This window comes from Paralichthys olivaceus, chromosome 8 (assembly GCF_024713975.1).
Source record: "Paralichthys olivaceus isolate ysfri-2021 chromosome 8, ASM2471397v2, whole genome shotgun sequence".
Taxonomy (NCBI): Eukaryota; Metazoa; Chordata; class Actinopteri; order Pleuronectiformes; family Paralichthyidae; genus Paralichthys; species Paralichthys olivaceus.
Window position 1 is genome coordinate 17,636,380 of NC_091100.1, and position 21,481 is coordinate 17,657,860.

Here is a 21,481-nt window from a genome sequence, read left to right on the forward strand (position 1 = left end):
AGATTTGAGCTTTGACACTAAACTGGTTTAAAAGCAGTGACACCAAATACACACAGAGCGCATACATGCCCAGACACACCATTAGTGATGGTTGGTTAAAACATGCTCATATGATTCTGAGAGGAAAGACGGAAAGACATTGTCAGTATCACTGTGCTGTGTGTACCTGAAGGTTCCTGTAGTGCACAGTGCTGCGGCAGTGTGTCGTCTTTGCATTCTCCTCACTGGTATAGAACAATCCACACAGTTTACAGTAGAAGCCCGTTCTTGGTACAATGAACTCCACTCCTGTGAGACGGTGAACACAACAGATGAGGATTCTCACAAACGATATCTCCAACAAATCATAATTCAGCCAATATTGGAACCTTTGACTTTAAAAAAAAATGTTTTAAGCCAAATCCAAGTTTGGAAAGCAAAAGAAAGTATTTTCATTTATTCTTCTTTCCTCATTCATTCATAATTTTTGTTATTCCTATTTATTTAAACATTCCCTGTGTAAGATTTAGATGAAAGGGATCTATTGGCAGAAACTGAATATAAAATAATCATAGTTATGTGTTCACCAGTGTGTTTAACCCAAATTGTACGAATAGTAGTTTTCTTTACCGTGGAATGAGCCCTTTATATTTGAAAACTTAATATTTACATCAGGAGGGGGTCCTCTCTGCGGGGGCCGCCATGTTTTTACAGTTGTCCAGACTGGACAAACTAAAACCTTTTGAGTTTTTATGAAGTTAAAACCTTTTGAGTTTTTATGAAGTTACCACAGGTTGTCTCTCATGTTTGGAAGGTGAGGTGAGGGGTGTTCAGCTGCAACATGCAATTTCACCACTAGATGTCACTAAATTCTACACACTGTAACTTTAAACTACAACCTGCCTCTATCACTGGCCAGTTGAATGACGTAACCTCTCAACCCAAACACAACATTGGGGCAATGTGACTGATTCTGTGTGTGTACCCTCAGTGTGTAATCTTATCCAATTACCTTATCTTGATTCCATGGAATTACACAGCAAGTGTGATTCCATTACTGCTAGTTTTGGGGCGTACTAACAGGTCTTATCTTCTTGGGTCTTCTCTTCTCTTATCGTATCATATCTTTTCTTATTGTAACGTATCTTTTTGTATCTTATCTTATCATATTGCATATCATCGTACTTTATGACAATCTTAAGTGACAATGAAAAATAATTAAAAATTGGCAACAACAACCAGATGACCCTTCAGTGTTTTACGTTGTATTTATCTCACCAACAGTGTCGATGGAAGCAGTTTGCTCCGGACACACAAACTCGCTCTTGGGACATGACACAACAGAAATAGCCACACAGCTCATGGCACACACAGCTCTGGAGTCTGTGCTGTGGTCTATTGTTGACACAGTGCATCAGGGCTCATGTAAGTCTCCATGCAGCAGGCCCAACACCGACAGGCCATGTGCTCGGCTGTGTCATTCCAGCCCCAATGATAATATAAATACTCGTCTCTCTGGGGTTCATTTCACAACCTGCTCACAGAAATAGGTCAGCAAGTGGCCAAGCAATGTCAATGTCAATTAGAGTGCTAATGCAACAGGTTGTCAGTGCACACATTAATGGTGCACATGATAACACTGGACTGAGATCACAGGCTTAAGACCCCATGAACTTCCTCGTCCTTGGTTAAATATAGACCAGTCTGCTGGAACGAATCCAGCAACAGACACATGATTTAATTTTTATAATTATTTCTCCTGCAATTATCTGTTTCATGTAAGTTGATGTTAGCTGACAAAATAAGAAGAGAACCATGGTCACTGTGCTTTAACATCCTCACAGATAAAATCATACATCATGTATGATTTTATCTTTTCTCTCACTCATTCATCAAGCTGATAAAATGTATTAGAATTACCTAGAGGGATGCTGTGTTCACTGACAGCTTTGTCTTGCTCAGGAGATGGCGAACAGGCCTCACTCTCTGTGAAACACATATAAATTACAATTATAACCTGAGAAATTGTACGTACTTTTACCTGACAATATATTTTAAGCAATAAAATAAGAACCACACCATCAAGAGCTGCAGAAAAAAAAATCTTAATCTTATGAAAAACACATTTTTTTAGGGCTACATACAAAATAAACTAACAAGTTATCAGAGAAGAAGATGACTCTGCTCAACAGATAAAGAAAAGGTATCACATTTTACACAGAATTGTTCACTGGGAATTCCCAATCAAAAGAGACACACGTGATGTGTTCACACGTCTGAAGCAACGATATGTTTTATCTGCATAGAATCCAACCTCAGTTTGTGTGTCTCTTTACTCAGGGCCAGCTGTCTGTCAACAGCACAGTCCCCAAGGAGCAGAGAGGACAGCGGCTGAAAAAAAAACTGTCTGCAGCTGGACTGACGTCATGTCCGATGTCAGAAGTATCATCCATTCACTGAAAGTTTCCCGAGGAGGGCTGCAACGCTATTAGCTTAGTCTAGTGATGGGAAGTGTGCAAGACATTTGCCTTCTGCTCTCTAGTTCGGAGTTTTTCATCTTGTGTATCTGTTGCTTTAAAGTTTGCAAAAACGTTTAATGCAATCACCACAAAGACACATATAAAAAGACAAATATTTCATATAAGAAAAGGTTCCAACATACATGAAGAGAAGAATAATACAGCTCTGTTTATATTTATCAGCAGTTGGGAACTGGACCTGTCAAAGGTTGTAACCCACCTCTTGCACAAGGTCAGCTGGGGTTGGCTCCTCAAACAATAAGAGGTATAGATAACACATAGATGTACGGATGGATGTTTATATTTACAGATATTTTATTCCATCCTAATTTTGCATATGTATTAGACTTGTGGTGATGACAGGGGCCTTGATTAATCAATATTGACTTAATTGATAAGTTCAGATTTGTGTAAATTGGCACTTAAGAGGAAAAACATGGATTTGGAGCCATTAGCCTCTGAGACAGTGTGAACTGCTACATTTGACGGACATAAAAAAACTGCTTTCTGAAGGATGACTGTGCAATGGACCATCCTGAAAGAAAAACAATATATTTTATATGAGTATTTGACTTGTCGAACCTTTTTTCAGAATGCCATCCTTGAGTTGTGCCCCGTTGGTGATTGTTTCCATGACCTGTTCTTCTTCCTGACTCTTGCTGTCCTCTAGTGCTATAACATGATTTCCCATTGGCTCTTCTAAAGGCTCACTGTTGGTTACTTTCTCCTCTAAATGCGTCTCCTCCAGTGCTGCCTTGAACTCCTCACTGGGGAAGTCACTCAGGTTAGTGACCAGCAGTTCAGGAGCCACTTGATTGAGTTTCTCTTCCTCAGGACTGACTTCTGTTAAAACACTCTCTAGTTTCTCAGTAACAGGTGTTTCTGCCTGGTCTCCAGCAACAACAAAACACTTTTCCTGGTTCGACTTCTTGTTCGTCAACTGCACCTCCAAGGAAGAGGTAGGTGGTGGCTGTGACGTGTGCTGCATTACTGCTTTTTCCTGCGCTGTCTCTTTGGGGCGGGATGCATATTCTTCCAACTCAGGAAGGTCTGGTTCAATAATGGAATCATCTTCTCCTCCCACTTCATCAACAGTGACCAGTTCCTCCATGTTCTTAGGATACCAACACTCCTCATCAGTGTCAGCTCCACTATCCCACTCCTTCACCTGGGAAGATGAACCAAGAGGAGAGCCATTAAGAAGGTATAAAGAGCTTGTCTGTAAAATTAAATAAAGTTGTGAATGTGTCGTACAGATGTAAATGCTCACTCACAGTGTCTTTGTCTTTACTCGATTCCACAGCAGCCTCTTTTGGTTTACTGCTTCGCTGAGGTGAAACAGATTTTTCTTTCGACGGGCGATCCTGAGAGAAAAATGTACTTAGTTATAAGAAGAATGTGTCACACAAAGCAGGTTTATAGCAATAATGTATATTTACCAAAGGTACTCACAGTGTTTTCAGTAGTATTTTCTCTCTCGTGTTTTTCTGAAGTGTGCCTCCTGCTTGTCTTTTTGCTGCGGCCCCTGCCGGGGGAACTTTGCCTCTTTTCTTCTGGTGTTCGGCAAAGTGGTTCCTCACTCTTCTCAAACTCAGAATGCCTCGACCTGCTGTGGTAGTCACCACAATCCCTCCTCTTTGACTTTGTGTCATGCCTTTGGTACGGAGCTCTGGGCGGCTTGTCCGACTTGTACATCTGTTCTTTCATGTAGAAGTCGTCATCCATGTTCCTGTAAGAGTTGAAGGACCCGCCCTGAGGACTGCCTCGTGGGTGCCAGTCTCGGTTGCCCCTCATCCCTTCGCCTCCTCCGCCACCTCCTCCTCGCTCTTCTGCAGATCTGGAGCTATTATGATCCATGGGTTTCTGGTAAGCCTTCCGACGGTCCACTGCTCGTCCATTAGGCCTATCATCATCCACGCTTCCCCCATTCCTCCATGGGTCATCCCTCTCCCTTTCGTCCTCACCCCTCCTTATGTGGGATGACCATTCCCAAGAGCCCCGGCAGGGGCCAAGGCCATTACTGCCTCTCTCCGGACCCCTGCATGCTGCCCCCTGAGGGCTGTGGACTGAGCTGCAAGATGTAAAACTGGGGCTGTGGGAATGAGGACTTAGAGAGCGGCTGATAGGGCTGCGGGAGCGTGGTCTCTCTGGCATGTAGCTGCAGGAAGATGAAAGGTAGATTACATAGTGGAACTGGAAATTGCATTGATTCAACACAAGTAATGATTTGTGACATTTTCACTTAACTGGATTTTCATTTTTCTTTTCTCTTAATGGTTTTAAGAATGCAGCTACACAAAAACCAACACTTTGAGACTAAAGGAGAATAAAAGGTTGCCTTACTGCTCAAGTTCTTGCATCTCATCCCTTTCCCTCTGAGAGGTGAGATCATGTATGATCGTCTGAACATCTTTACCTGGTTTCTAAACAGAAAAAAACGATTAGGTTATCAGCTAACACAGCGCTACTAAAACAATAACCTGCTCTTCCTTTTGAGACTTACCTTGAGCTGAAGCTCCTTGTACCTCTTAGACATTCGTATGAGAAGTTTCTGTTCGTTAATCATAGCTGGAGTAAGTTGGTAGTACTGAACCATGGCCTGAGCTGCTTCAATATACGCCATCTCCAGAAACGCCTGATGGGAGAACAGTTATTTGCTGTAAAAAAGGATCCCCTCCTGACAAGTATATGATCTTTCTTGCAATGCATACAACATATGGATGAATAACCACAGGGTATCACATCACCAATAACTTGTCCCTGTAACATATGGCATCATTTTAGTGGGAATATCGTAAATGTGATAGGGCTTTTAATGGCGTAGTTCAGATCTGATGAATGAAACCAAAGAGTCTGACTGACACAACAAGTACTGGCAGTTAAACCGCCAGAAAGTTATGACAAAGTACATGATACCTCATAACAGTCACAGCTGAAAAAGATGTAGATAGTCGTTAAAACACATGTTAATAATTCACCCATTATTTCCAAGCGAAAATAATAACAGGATCAGAGAACATCAGGATAAAGATAACGTCTTGATGTAATGAAATGAATCCTCACAAACTAAACTGTCTAAGTTTTATGCCGCTAACGTGACTTAAACCTGCTGTAACATATTTTATTTGCTCACTAGGGGGCAGCAGAAACAAGCCGTGAACAGAGCATTGACATATTAAACAGATGAAGCAAAAATGTTAGCAAAACTCCTCAGGGGCCATAGTCAAATCATCAATTTATAAATGCAGGTTTATGGGGTCGGATTTTAAATGCTGCCATTGGTGGTGAAAGCCCACTGACTTGTGGCAAGCGTCCTGCATTTTGATTATTTTAATGCTTGGTGTTTCAGTCGAGTACCAAACACCTCACGTGCACTGTACAACAGTTATAATGTGCAACCAACGAAGAACATTTCAAAAAGGCTCTGGGATGAATTGTTATTTTAGAAAATAGGACTAGATGGTGAATATCCCTTGTACGTTTGAAAGTCTAGTAGTCTTGTACCTGATGGGTGGAGCGCATGAGGATGTAGTTGGTGACTTTGCCGAATGGAAGCCCGAGGTTGATGACATCATTCTCTGTGCAGCTGCCTTCAGGGAGGTTGCAGATGTGAACGACTCGCCCCACGGTTGCTTTTCTGGGTGGAAATGGCTGCAAAAAAAGAATTAAAAACTTAGAGTAATCATGAATATTGCTGAAAGTATAACTTGTATATACTTATACACACATAAAACACCAGAGCTGCTGTGTGCAGTCATTACAGCTGTAATCTAATAAAACCTACCACAGGGTCACCTTTTCTCTTTGTACACCAGTAAAGATAAACCATGTAACTACAAAAGCTGTTGAGTTATTGAAATAACTGTAATTATGTAAAGAGAGTGACGACAAAACATATAATTCCAACAATGTCTACAGGATCAGAGTAGCAACTAAGAGTTAAGCACCCTCCAGGCACAGGAAACTAGTCTGTCTAACATCGGTGTAACACTATCAGACAGGATGCCATGTCACTTTCCCTCCTTGATACAGCCCATCATTGCCTCTATTAATATTCCCTTGGCTGAGCTGCAGCAGTGATAATGAAAGTTTTCTTGTTTGGATTTAGAGACTTGTCAGATGACTGGACCCAGACGTTTCACACATTGGACACAAATCCTCCCTGGCTGCCAAGTATAGTGATCTGCAGTGGTAAACATCCCTTTTTTTTATTCTAAAGGAGAGTGGACTGATGAGTAAAATACATGTATTTCTTATGGAGACAGGACAGAGAAGATGAAAGTAATGTCTACTGTCATTTTAGATATTGTAAAATCGCTGTTATATTAAGTATTTGTTTCTGACAATCTATTCTTTATTAACTGATAAAAATTACTTTCATAGCTTAATCATTAAGGCAGATAAATTTAACAGTTTAATTCTTCTTTTCATCGCCTTTAAGATAATATTATTACATTATCTTTTTCCAGCTCCCTGTCAAACTATCTATCCTCAGATCTCTTTATCTGTTTTTCCCTATGTTGACCCAAAACACAATTTTTCTGTCAGTCTCTGTCCAGAGCAGAATTTACAGAATAGACATGGGCATGAAGGTAACTAAAACAACCTGAGGAACTAGCACCACTGTAGTAGGGACTCTGGATGTTGTGATTCAGATACAGGTCAAATTTAAGATAATCAGTTGTTCTTACTTGAATATAATTCTTGTTACAGCTCACATGCAGGCACCAAAAAGCTTGAGAAACAAAAACCTCTCAGTATTTCACAACAGGGTAGGCAACAACACATAGTAAATATGTTAATAAAAGTCTACATATGAATTGTTCATCTTATCCTAATGCCAGGGACATAATGACAATTCCAACACTGAACATACAACATCCTAATTCCTGCAGAATTAGTAAACCACCTGTGAAAAATCTATTTTTTAAAGGATGCATGAGGTCACAAATATCCTGACAGCTCATTTACTGTGATGATGAGCTAAATTACCATTAGCCTCCTGGAAACTTTACCTACAACATGAACCATCCTTAAAAACACACAATCTGTCTATCTGCTGTATAATCATTATCAAATTAGCTGCAGCACATACTATCTGATACCTTGTGTTCCTTTAACATCACTGCAGAGAGTAGTTGTAAATTCAGCTTATTATATCACAGAGTCTGATTTCTGCTGCCATTATGCTGCAGCTGCACTTTTCCCAGAGCCCCTCCTCCTCTTCCTGCTCCTCGGCTGACAGACCTGACAGACAGTCCCATGTGCAGGGCAGACTGTGGCTCCTAATCCCACTTTGGAACCAGCAGCCAGGGTCTCTGTTTTTACAGAGAATTTGTTCAGGGAAAACCCAACACTAACTAACACTTCACACTGGGTCCAATAGACATAGCGTGTAACGTGTATAAAGGACAGGAGGAGGCTTGAATATGCATGTTAAAACATAGTCAAAGGGACCTATCAGTACATGAAGCACTGGTTACAAATAATCTATAAACAGCATGTGATTCTAAGTCACAAAATCCCAATTTATAAATTGAGACAGAAACAGTGAAGTGAATGAATGGAGGATGCAAACTTTATTTTTAAAATGTTCTTTAGACTATAACAAATCTGATGTGTTGGATTTTGAACAGTTATCTCTATTGACAAGTTGTGTAAAGGCCACAATGTCACTGCTTATGTAAGAGACCTGGATGATCTCACTGTGGATGAGCCAGATTCCTGGCTTTGCCACAAAACCTAATGGTTTCTGAGTTGACGTTAACAGCTTTAGATGCAACCGTGATAATTCTACTAACATCTCTGTGCCACTGCCACTGGCCCCACCAGAATACATGAAGGTCAACGCAGGTCGGCCTCAATAAACAGATCCAGGAATAGGCTGTTTATGCCCGTGGAATATTAGAAAGAACAACAGTCTTGTTCGCTGCTCGCTGTGTTCACTAATGTCTGAGCTATAAAATGTTGTCTGTGCCTGAAAGCCCCGGCCCTATAAGCAAAGCACTGATATCACTGCGAGGTTGGCTCAGGCTTCCAACAGTAGCTGTTTCTAGTGACCGCAGAGCAGAAGTGCAGAGTTATGCTATGTCACGGTGTAATCACAAGTGTGTGGCGTCATGACACACACAGCTAGTGCCTCCATATAAATGGTCAGATGGGATTTTCAATATGAGGAAAAACTTTGATTAAATGGAACATTATAGGTCATAGAATAAGTCTAATAATGAAAAACTACAGGAGGGAATATATGAGAAAGTAGGATTTCTAATTCATATTGAAGCAAATCAGAAAATATTTTAATTAAACAGGAAATTAACTACAACTCAAATATATATTATATAATGAAACCCATGTTGGGTTATTTCAGTCTCTCATTAATGTAGCTTTATCACATCTCTACATTTATTTAAGAAATGTACAGACTTTTCTTCCTTTAATGCATTTCTTCTACTTATCAGACCACTCACACCCTGAGACCACAGCCTACAGGCAACAGGGTAAAGTAATGACTTTACCAGCCACAGTGTGTCCGACCATATGTTGTTACTGAAAACATCACACTCTCAACAACATGACCTGGACAACTGGGGCCAAATGGTGTAAAGAATAACAACCATTTCACATGGGGCTTTCCTGTCTTCACTGACAGCACGATGACTGACATCAGCTCTGAGGACGTGACTTTTTATTTGTTCAAATCAGTGTACGTGTTGGAGGATCCAAGAAGGTGGTCAGTTGGGTTTCACAGTTTTACCCCACGTTCCTGCACAGAGTGCTCACAAGCCGATCCCTCAGATCGTTTTACCAGTCTCTCACCAGTCCTGAAACTTTACACTGCGGCCGGGGTGTGTAACTCAGAGGTCTTTGGGTCTGAGCTCCATACAGCAGTTAGCTGTAATCCAGTGTTTATCTCCGTCTGAGTTCTGTTTTCACATGAAGCTACTGGGTTACCGACACTGACAAGGAACACTTGTGTTTGAATAAGCATACTTATGTTTAATGTTTGTGTGTGTGTGAGCTACTTGATGTTATTTTTACTTGTGTTTTCATCTGCAAATAATTATCATATGTGCAAAATGTATTTTACTAAATACGTATTCTTAAAGTTTAATTTCTACAGTAGAATTCTACAAATATTATGATAGGTTTAACTTAATTTTACTGAGCGGCCGCCCTTCAAATACAAAAATACAACACAACTACAGTTCACAAATTGTCTCTATTTGTGTTCGTGTTCTGTGTGCTCTGCTCAACACAGGGATTTCAAACAATAAAACCCACCTGTTCTGCTGAGACAGGTGTGTGTTTATAGCAACTAGCATTAGCTCATGTAGCACCGCCTGTAAATACTTCCCCACTGATACAATAAAACCTTTGTCAAAAAACAACTACTGGTTGGAAACATGACTTTCTCATCCTGCTCCTGTTAAGTAAAGAAGGTAAATAAATGATTGATATAAAAAAATCTGTGTCAGACTTCAACATTTGTTGGAGGAACTGAATTAATTTACACAACGTGGCCTCAGATTCTGTTACAGCCTCTTGTTGATCATGCAGATCTTAATTAATTGTTTCTTTGCTTTTTCCAATGTTTTTATTTTACCATAAAAATAGTATCAACAGTTTAAACTACTTATTCACTTTTTAAGTTCAGTGTTTCCACAATTTTTCACAAATGTGCAGCATTGCATGAATATTATAAACTGCGCCATAAGTTTAAGAACTGCTTGTTAGAATTAAGTATAATTAGTTCCTTCAATTGATAATCTTAATTATTTGTTTGGTTAAGACGAGTTTTGTTAATATCTATTTTACATTATAATGACCCATCCACCTTTATCTAAGTGTGTCTTTGCAGTTGTATCCTATAACAAATGAAACAATAGTTTATTACTACTTAATATGGTTAAAAATCAATAAACTATAAACCATTTCAGATACCCAGTTACATGTGTATGATGTCGCTGGATCATGGCACTGTATAGCTACATGAAACTCCTTCTGTACTAAAAGGCAGCACCTAAAAAAATCAGTTAATGCATTAGAACTAAAAGGACAAAAAAGTCCAACATTTTCCTCAATACAGAAGCTATTCTCTGATATAAAGACATTCTATCACCTCAGTTGGATCCAGGGCCTGGTTAATCATTAAGTGGTAAATATCTTGACACCCAGTTCCAAGCCAATACTTGATGACACCGTTTCCAGTTAAGTGGAAAAGAGACGTCAAGTCCGGACTCACTGTCAACAAGTGGATCTAGGTCCATTTACTTTACGCAAAACAAATGTATGGTGTCCATTCATTAGGCACCTTATATACTTGATCCTGCTACAAAGCAAAGATACATGGAAGAAATGAAGTATAAAGAGGAAAAATACAGAGGAAACTTCTGCTACTACTGCAAAGTCTGACTCTGCACTAAAGTATACTCAATACTTAAAACTGGCCAGTGCTCATCAAGTATTACATTACAAGAGGCATTGAGCCAAACATTATAAATTACTTTCATTAAGCATGACATAATCAAAATACAACCATCATCCATGTCAGGGTGCGACAGATGTTTCTTTAAAGCTGTTATTTTGTAAAGCTTGTCACAAATCTTGATTTACATTGCAAGGTCAGCCTCTAATAATTCTGAGGAAAATAATACAAACATTTGTCTGACCTTTGACTCGGGCTGGTGTGAGGCAAATCCTGACTCTGACATGGGATAAGTCTTCATGGCTGCAGCTGGCAAGTATGATGCACTGGTTCCTGAGGACACATCTGTGGAAACAATTTTAAATTTGGATTTTAAATTTTCGTCATGCAGTCAAACAAATGTGGGGGGGGGGGTGATTACATAGGTTGACTTCATGGCTCAGTGAAATTAAAATATTACCAACAAAATACTTCATTCAAAATTATAAATTTTTCCATGGGGTTGAAAGAAAAGGGCTCAATACATGCATGTGTGCTGAGAACCAATATCAGAGTGCAATGATAATGTATTGTGATATGAATGTACCGTCAGTTTCACAGTTATAATCTATTGCTTGTTCCAGCAGTGGTTTGGTGTTTACAATGGACAAATGAAAAATAATTTTAAAGTCAAATCTAGGATACTTCCATAAGTTTATTTAGAGTAAACAACTAAAGACAATATTTTCTAAACATGCAATAATCTGGATGCACTGTGATTAAAATGGTGTCTCTTCAGGGTTTCTGTAAAATGGCCCATTCTGTTGTACACAGAAACCTTGCACGCTGAGTTCAATGAATTTTATTGTTCCTTTTTTTTCTGAAAATACCCAGGAAGAGATAAAATGGTCGAGCAGTGAGGATGATTTTGTGGTGTGCACACAAAGAAAAAGAAAAAGATCTAATACTGAAACGCCATCAGGGCTCAAAGAACTCTCTAGATCACCTTTGACAGATGTGAAAACAGGCAAATCGAACACAATGACTGGTGGAAGTTTTAGATCAATCTATGATTGACTCGTGAAAGAAAAAACGTCTTATTTACAGATATTCTGCACCAAGCTTTCTAAACAGTGAATACTAGACACAAGTGCAAAGAACCAATACAATTTTACATATCTAGCCATAGCTCCCAGGGTAAAAAGATTCTCCACCTCCATGAAGACATTGAATAATAGAGGTGACAAGTAAAAGTGTACGACCAGTCCCCCACTGGTCGTACGTCCATAAGTGATTATACGTAAGGGAATACTTATGGGAAATGCAATACAGTGGAATGATGCTATCGCTTTGATAGAGAACAGGTGCTCCGTATGTTATGAAACAGACGTCATTAGTAGCAATAACATGCGCACAGAAAGTCATAAATGCCAAGTTTGAGTTGTGGTCACCATATTTTGAATTTCAAACAATTTATTCTAACATTATAAATCAATGTATCAAACTACACTGAGTTATAAAAATAAGCTGCCTCATTCTCTCACGTCACTCTATAAATACTCCCACACCGCCTTGTATCACTCCGTTTCACATATTCCAGCAATCAGAAAAACCTCATGCAAACATCAGCGGTGAAAGAGGGAACACATGTCGGTGGCGACGGATGGGTTATCCTACCTTGACTTGAAGCAGAGTATACCATGGAGTTCGTCCCTCCGGGGTTCAGAGCTCCATCAGAAGGCCTGCCAGTAGTGTAGTGAACAGCTCCAGCTGATACCACGGTGGAGCTGCAACAATCAGAGAAGGCTGATTTTAGCTGCCTCTCCCCTGCCTTGCTCACTCATATCTTGTGACAGAGCTCATATTCATAGAAACATTAAGACAGCTGTTTATAGAGCAAGGAAAAGGAAAATAAAATGCTTCCAATTCTTCCAAAAATTTGTCCTGAAATGATGGACAGACTGCAGCGCTGCTTACATGCTGGGTAAATTACCAAATCAGGGTCTGATCTGATCTGAAGTTGTCTCTGAGAAGATGATTGCCATGGAAGAGCAAACATTGTAATCACTCCAATCACTCCAATAAATCAAAGAGTAGCAAATGTCTCACCATTCATTTGAGTACAATGTTCGATTCTGCAGGTGGAGTTTTCCCTTCACGTGCTGGTCCCAGTCCTAGAAACGCACACACACACACACACACACACACACACAATCACACACACACACCGTCCAAACATGGAATCAATCAACACTCTGGAGGCTCAGTGCATGTGCTCCCATGTGCTTGTGCAAGCTCATTGCTGAGAGCAATTGAATAAACAACATAAGTTACTGAGTGGCTCGCCTTCAAAATAAAACATTTGGCTGTTATCAGTTATTATCAGGCTGAAAGGACATCGTTTAGGTTTCTGAAAATCTTGTTACCATGTGGCATATTGTCATGGTTTGATATATTCTTAAAATTTCAACTTTAATCTTGAAATCTTTATTCTTGATATTTTGACTTAATTCTTGATATGCAAAATTAAAATTAAAAAGTTTCCTATTATTTAGTTAAATTTTTTCTTATTTCGGCTTTTTCTCAACATTTCAACTTTATTTTCAAAACACTTAAAAACGTTTTTCTTGTGCTTGGCCTGAATATTTTTCCGTAGCTGACAGTATGTATGAAATGTTTGAAAACTGACACTGAAATGAACTGAGCGAAAAGTAACTGAGTTTGTCTCATTTTACTAAACAAAAGTTGCTCTAATGATATAAAAGCCTGAGAGATAGATTAAATATTTGCGTGTTTTATTTTGAGAAAATTACTTTTCTGGGAGACTGGGTTTCCGAATTCTTTAATTCTCAATTGTCTATGTTAAATAATCAGCGGACAAATGTCATACTAATTGTGTTTCACTCTGTTGTACAAAACAAGCATTCATTTAGGCTTCGATGTTCACTTCACTCACCTTGAGGTTGTAGACCTTCTTGTCACAGATGCTACACTGATGTGGCAGTTGAGTGGGCGTGACTGCGTGGTAGTCATTCACCTGATAGGGTTGAAGTTTCCTGGTACCTGCGGACAGGGTTTCCTCGTTTCCGTGCAGGGTCTGGTAGCCCCCAAATCCCTGCATGCCACTTGAAGCCAGAGAGGAAACCCCACTAGTGTGATTGAACTTGGGGTCAGAGGTTGGCTCCTCTGGGTTGTACAGTTCAGTTCGGGACCGGATCGGCTGCCCGGCTGCTGTCCACACGTTGGCGGCATTGGAAACCATATCCACCTTTCCAGTGTGGCTCAAGCCAGCAGGGCCTTTCCATTGCTCCTTCTGCCCCGTGGAGTTATAAACATGCATGTTCTGATCATTGACACTAAAAGAAGCTTGTTGTCCCTGCATATCCTGCCTATAGAATTCTCTCTGAAAACCTACATTGTTCATATTTTTAGCCTGAGTGTTAATCACTGTGAACTGTCCATCACCAGCAGCGGCTGATGCTGCAGACGTCCCGCCAACTAGGTTATACTGAAGACGCCTGTCAGTATCAGAGGGGTAAGCTGGCCCTGACTTTTTACCGTACTCCACACCCTGCTGTCCCACTGCCCCCCCCCCACCAGGATGGTTCAGTCTCACACTCTCTGGATTTTGGTGGAACCCCCCACCCACCAAGGTCCCCAAGGCTGAATTTGAAGAGGGGAAACCTGGCACGCCTGTGGGGAAGGCACCCTGTGGATTTCCAACCATAGCTGAAGTCCGTAGCTGATTGAAAAGCGGTTGGGACATGGCGACATTGGAGAGAACCTGATTCAGAACAGCAGCAGCAGTGGCTGTGTTGCCTCCCTGAGCCAGTTTAAGGCGCTGGAGGGTGAGCTGAGCCTGGAGCTGAGCGAGCTGGAGGCTGGCTGGAGTCAGGAGGAGCTGCTGGTTCTGCTGCTGGAGCCCCGCAGGAACACAGCCTGGCAAATGACCACCCACCTGGAGGCCCTTCTTATCGGTGTTGTCCAAAGGTACCGCACTGAGGCTGTAAGAAAAAAAACATCCTGTAATTAATCATTGATTAAGGAGAAGGAGCGGACGTCCATTTTAAACACTAATACTGCCTACAAAGAGAATAAGCTGAAGGCGACTGTAACCGACTTTTAATTTTCAATAACAAGGTAAGAAAACTGGGCAAAAAATGCATGGCCATTATTGTGAATGTTATATGAATCTTAATTGTCACTTGTGTATGAAGCAACAACATTTTTCTGTTTGAATTCTTCTTCTTGAAGTTCAGCTCACACCATGTTCAACATTTTTGACTGGTAATGGAAAAACAGAGGCTCTGCAAACGACCCTGGTGAGGTCGCCAGCCCATCGCAGAGCATATAATATATCACATATAAAGACATTCACACTTACAGTCAATTTAGAGCCTCAAATCAACCAAACCCCAATCTGCATGTGTTTGGAGTGGGGATGAAGACAGAGTACCCAGAGAAAACCCAAGAAAACCCAGGGAGAACATGCAAACTCCACCACTGCACCAATGTCTTTATTCTTTATGCAAACACATTTTAAATGTTTGTATACTATTATAAAAACATTAAACCACATTTATACTGTGAAAAGAATTGAGGAGCACATATCAATCAATCATTAAAATTTTATTTGTATAGCCCATATTCATTCACAAATCACATTTGTCTCATAGGGCTTAACAATATGCAACATCCTCGGCCCTTAACCCTCAACAAGAGTAAGTAAGTACTACCACAAGAATCTCTATTAACTGGGGGGAGTTTTTAACATAATGGAGAAGTGTGTCAATGTTTCAAGTATTTACACATAAGAAATGTCTGATAGAAATTAAGGGAGCGGCAATGACAATTGAAATGGAGGAGTTATTATCAGTAATGGTAGAATATGTGAGTAAGCATATTGAATATCAGGCAGTCTTGTTATCATGGTCCATGATGTATTAAGTTTATATTTACTTTAATTTACAATAAAACTACAGAAAAAATATATTACTGGTATTTCAAATATATTTACTGTGCAACAATGTTTTCCCATTTTTTGTTGACACAAGTTTCAGCTCCACATGGTCACACAACTGTTTTCGCAGCGAACAAGTCAAATCTTACACGGGATCGTCCGGCAGATGGCTCACAGTTGGGCAGAGCCATCAGCTGTCTGTCAGTGCTGCCGGTTTTAAGATAAACCAAAGGAAGTGGTCTGTGCCAAGACTTATAAAACACAAGTGTCTGCTGCTGATGAAGGTGTTCTCAAACCTATATAACCTATGTATTTTTGTCAAGTGTCAGCAAATTTATTTAGGTGGCTGATAAAGGTAGCAAGGGAAGAGGCTAATGTTCATGATTACGACTTCTAATGCACCCAGAATATTTTACACTGTGTAATTTCATGTTTTCTTTTTCCTTCAGAAATTGTAAAAGTGTATGTAGGCAACTAGACTTTAGTTCTTGTATTACTTCTGAAGATACCATGACCTGGATGACTGAGAATCCCAGACATGTTTTCTTTTTGTATACAGGATTAGGTAAGTCAACCTCATTAGCACGTAGCAGAGCCTAGGACTGTGTTTTAGGTAAACTAAATGATTGTCCAGTTTACTGACAAAGAAAATCTCCTGTGAACCCTGAGAGAGGCAATTTGACAATTAAACATACATTTAATGTATCTAATAATGGAAATGTTTAAATAAACAGTGAACAGCTGTACAATTCAAACATCCAAAGGGTACAGGGCCCAAGTGCCTGTTTTACTGCCAGATAAATGTAGTGCACACAACCTTCCTACAACACAAGTTGCTTTAATAGAGCCACTTCAAACCAGGACTCACCGATGCTGTGACCCTGTTTGACTGGTCTGTCCTGCCCTCAATTTTTGATGAATGCTCTCACATGCTGTCTAAACTTAGTCCACTCAACTATTCATCGCATCATCTATGTTAAGCACCCGACACCCTGCCTCCTATCTAGCTACTGCTGCGACTGACCCTGCTGAAAGGTGACGGGTCGATCAGATAATCCTCAATGAATTTTTTTATTGATCGTCAAATCATAATACTAGCACATTAGAGTTGTTTATTAGCGATCCTTCACGTGGAAAGATGGGTTAGAAACTGGGTCTTGGTCTTTCTTAAAAATGAAGTTCAAGTGACATAAATATGAACTTATGCAACTGATTCGTGCTTGAGATTATCACCTCTAGGGCTGTGACCCTTCTGACTCCTTTAGTTGTGATCGTCATATCACAAGCATCAATCATGCTCTCACTGAGCTGCAGTATAAACTTTACCGATGAAGACATGTGGTTGAAATTAAAACTCAATGAAACTATGTACGTTTGTTTTGAGCAGTTTCATTGGATTCCTATGCCTGACTTCTACCAAACGTGCTATTCTAAACGTCCGAATCAAATGATCCAACACTAATCTTGAGCTGACTAATAAATGATTCTACATCACAATGAAAAAATTCTTTATAACTTTTCTTTTGCAGTACTTGTTCCATTTGCCTTTCATATAAAGCTTTGGTTTACTAGTATTAATACATTCTTGCAGCCAGACTGCTCACCAGTCATGACTCACTTAGCTTCAGAAAGTTAATTTTGAATCCTGCTGCTCTTACTACAGAAAATTACAAAAGATTCAAGTTTGGCTTCAGTCACTAACCTGATATCTGCATAAAAGCTTAATGCTTAAAAATACATTAAAATGTATGTAATGTGTAAAAATGTTTCAAGTTACATTTCAAATGTATTTTAATGATTCAACTGAAGTGTTTTGCACTGTAAGGGGCAAGTTGTATTAAAAAAGATTAATTAAGATATAGGATCACATGGGTAAATTTGCATGTTGTATGTTTATTGTACTGTATTTGTAATAAATAGAATAGATAAAGGTTAAAACAGACCTAAGCTCATGCTAAGAGGTATTCATGTAACTAATAACCCAGTCATGTTGGACAATTGAACATCTATAGTTTTGCTACTGAATATACACACTTAAGTGAACAAGCACGTTGATGGAGATACACTTACCTTGTTCCAACTTATGACTCAAAGCTATAAATACTAGAGTTGCCCTCGCCATCCGGAGACACTGTGTCCCTAATATACTAATATGGACTCTCGGGCAGCTGGCAGAGTGTGCTAGGCACTTCAAACTGGTCTTGTGATGGCGACAGGGAATAAAGGTGTCAAACTAAGTGCAACCAGATGTATCAGAAGAGTTTAAAAGAGTCACACAGGAGACCCTGTAGACAGGGATGACAAGAGACAAATACCTGCAAATGTTATAATTAAAATAAAGTCTCACTCTGTTTTAATGATTTTGAAACCACCATGCCACCAGGAGACCTCACAGGACAAACATAAGATGTGCTTTTCCATTTTGTATTAAATAATATTAAAACTAGAAATGCAAGTTAAAATGTTTTAGAATTTCTACAACAATATATTCACTAACGGAGAAATGAATGTCAGTTCATCTTCTGTTGCTCTTTCTGCTAAATGACAAATTGATTTACAAATTGGGTGAGACGGACTCTTCTTCACACAGACCACAGATCTGCTAAATCCTCCACCAAGGAAATTGTTTTCACTCCTGCCTGTTTGTTTGTCAGCAGGTTTATGCAAAAAACCTACTGAATGGATTTCCATAAAACATATTGGATGAATGGGACACATGCCAAGACAGAACCCATTCAATTTTGAAATGGATCTGGACAAAGAGGCAGATTCATGATTTTATTTTTCATTTTTTGACATTTTTTTTTACAATTAATCGATCTTGATCACAAAAATCTAGAACATTTAGGGGACTGGTATTTAGTTTGTGCAATTTAATGGGGACCTAGACAAAAATCCAGATCTGGTGAATTAAAATGTGGTTTAATAAGGGGACTATTTGCACTTCACTTGGTGCCGTTATTGGTTTGTATCTGCATTTAGGCAGAGAAGCAGGGCAGCAACATGTTATTTATGTATGATCTACTCTTTTTATCCCAACTGGGAATACATACAGCTTTTTGAAAAATGAAAAATTACCATCAATGACATGTCAAATGTTGAGCAACCAGAAAAAATATAAAATATATTTGTAATTATGCAATGAAAGGAATCAGGGCTAATGTTAAGCTTTCTGTAGCAGATTAAAAGAAGCAATTGCTGAAGAATGGAACCTGTCAACAGTCATTTTGAGATTAAACAAGCTTATTTGAACATCGTCCAAAGAAGTGTCTCAAGGATGAACACAAAACATAAATACACTTAACTACTATAATAAAAATATCCAATAAAAAATGCCTAAACTGTACCAGAGAGCTTGGATTGAGGTCTATTTATGTGTGCAAGCGTCAAAGACAAAGCTGCTAACAATATTCAATAACATCAGAATATGACATCAGAATAAATCTTTTACGAGACATATTTGTGCCTGTGATGCTTTGACCCATTGTTTTTGTTTTTCAAATACAACAGCAGTCTGTTTTTCATGCGTTGTCCTGCTCTTCTTCATTGGACCTCAGAGTCATGTCATTGTAGAGCCTCGATGTCATCAGACAGTGTTGGCTCATTCTCAAGGATAGCCACTGGTGGTCTTTTAAAAATTCATCCATCTGTACGTATTTCTGCAATAACACGTTTTTGTTTTGTATTACAATAAATAAGCAATAGAATTTATAAACCATAAATAACTTATTACTTAAAAAAAATAATAGTTAATAGCTAATCAAAACAATTATATTATAATATAATATAATGATATAATAGAATATAATTTATAACAAAGCCTGTTTAAAAGGAATCTCTGACTCCTATCAACTCATATTCTGGGTTTAATGTACGTAGATGACAGTTGTCAATCAGTAGATTTTCCCAGGAGATTTTCTGACACCAGTGATACATTTATCTTTCTGCATTGGTCCCTGTCTTCCTGCTCTGACTCAAACACATTTATCTCAAATTTACCTTTTGATGGTTTTTTTATGCTTTAACCAGATTTCACAGACTCTCAGATTATAAAAAATAACATACATATTAGTGATAGTGCACCCGAGCTCAGCGGTAGGACTACTGATCAATTTGTAAAAAACAACATCCTACTATTTTCGTAATCTATTAAGCAAATGATTGATGAATATTTGAATCAACTTCCTCCTGACTTTTCTGTGAGTCAAGTGTTTCTCATCTAGCGTTAAGCCTGATGTCAGGTGTAAAGCCTGACGAGAAAGGGTGATAGTCCTAGGTTCCAACATTAACCCTGCTGAACGCATGCTTTCTTTTCCCGCTCAACAAAGTGCCCATCAAGCATAGCGCTAAACAAGAAATGCATTAAAAAATATACAGGCTGACGTCTCAGTGACTTTCAATATTTTTTGTGTGACAAAAATTTAATTTAAGCAAAAAGTCGACCATATATTAACGGCAATGTTATAAGAATAATATTGCATCATCCAGTTTGGAAAGTAACATTTGTTAACTTTTTTACTGAAATTCAAAACAGTGCGAATGCTGACTTTACAGTTAAACCTGCATTTACACAGAACTAAACACTTCAAACTGTCTAAAATATCAGCAACTCTCTGCAGACATTTTAAATAACATATATCTGGTGGCCCAACAGGTCAGTTTAAGTAATAAGTAACAATACTTTTAGCAAACTGCATCAAATATTTTCAGGACAGCTTTGGAAAACACACCTTTTGTTTTAAAAGTCCATGTCCAAGCTCCATCCAGGTCATTTGAATAGAAAACACTACATGGGTCCAATGAGTCTCAACAGAGGAAGTAACAAATTAGAGGAGGGATTCAAGTCCAGCTACAGAGCAGCCTCCACTGAGTCCAATAAAACATCCAACAAAATGTCCCACCATAGCTCCAGAGAGAACCACAAATCCTGAGCCAACACGGTGCAGCTGACGAGACTTACCACCACATTAACTACACTTCTACAAGCTTTGAGTCGAGAATTGCACCTGGGGATAAAGGAAGAAATGCACAAACCTTGAGAAGACAGCGGAGCAGCTGAGATCCACGTTACACCTCTGAAACTATCGCTCTGCACCACATCTCTGACCTCCATCTGTCCAGCAGCTGAGATTGACATGTGTCTCTGCCCTCTAACATGACGACTAATGCTGGCACATGTACACAGCCATAACATCCCTGCCAGTGGTCCTTTCCCTATGTGAGTGAAGCTGTGTTAACCGGACAGGCACAGGAGACACCATGTGATGAAAAGTCACAAGTGGTAGGCATGTGTGTGTAAGGACATGGTTAGACCAACACACACACTGTATGTATTTACAGCAGAGGCCTGGAAATACCTACTACAGAAAATACCTGCTCCAACTTGTACACAGGCTGTAGATTGGCCCCAGTAAAGATGAATACAGAGACGAATGTACAGTCAGAAAACAACCATTCAACCAGACCATTGATAACAAATAAAATATTTCTTCTTCACTCCATTCGAAGCTGTGAACCCACAGATGAAGCCTCATTTAGCTTTAAGCATGGAGCAGAATGGATTTAGAAGCTGAGCGGAAGTGGTTATTCTCTTCAAATGGTCTCTTGTTATTGTCA

The 21,481-nt window shown here is 39.3% G+C and overlaps 1 protein-coding gene across 4 annotated transcripts in view; it reads right to left on the bottom strand.

Annotated features, from left to right (window-relative positions):
* The window catches only part of rbm20 (RNA binding motif protein 20), a 52,243-nt gene that overhangs the window by 2,774 nt on the left and 27,988 nt on the right, over positions 1-21,481 (bottom strand). For 3 of the 4 annotated variants that reach the window (XM_020084457.2, XM_020084458.2, XM_069530622.1), the window contains 12 exons: positions 13,862-14,909; positions 13,015-13,079; positions 12,583-12,692; positions 11,171-11,271; positions 6,003-6,149; positions 5,002-5,133; positions 4,842-4,921; positions 3,951-4,656; positions 3,773-3,862; positions 3,081-3,666; positions 1,900-1,965; positions 167-288 (listed from right to left, as the gene is read on the bottom strand). In XM_020084457.2, coding sequence (XP_019940016.1) covers positions 167-288; positions 1,900-1,965; positions 3,081-3,666; positions 3,773-3,862; positions 3,951-4,656; positions 4,842-4,921; positions 5,002-5,133; positions 6,003-6,149; positions 11,171-11,271; positions 12,583-12,692; positions 13,015-13,079; positions 13,862-14,909 — 3,253 coding nt within the window. Of the gene's footprint in view, positions 1-166; positions 289-1,899; positions 1,966-3,080; positions 3,667-3,772; positions 3,863-3,950; positions 4,657-4,841; positions 4,922-5,001; positions 5,134-6,002; positions 6,150-11,170; positions 11,272-12,582; positions 12,693-13,014; positions 13,080-13,861; positions 14,910-20,899; positions 21,094-21,481 lie in introns of those variants that run through there. The other variant, XM_020084462.2, reaches the window with a different exon arrangement.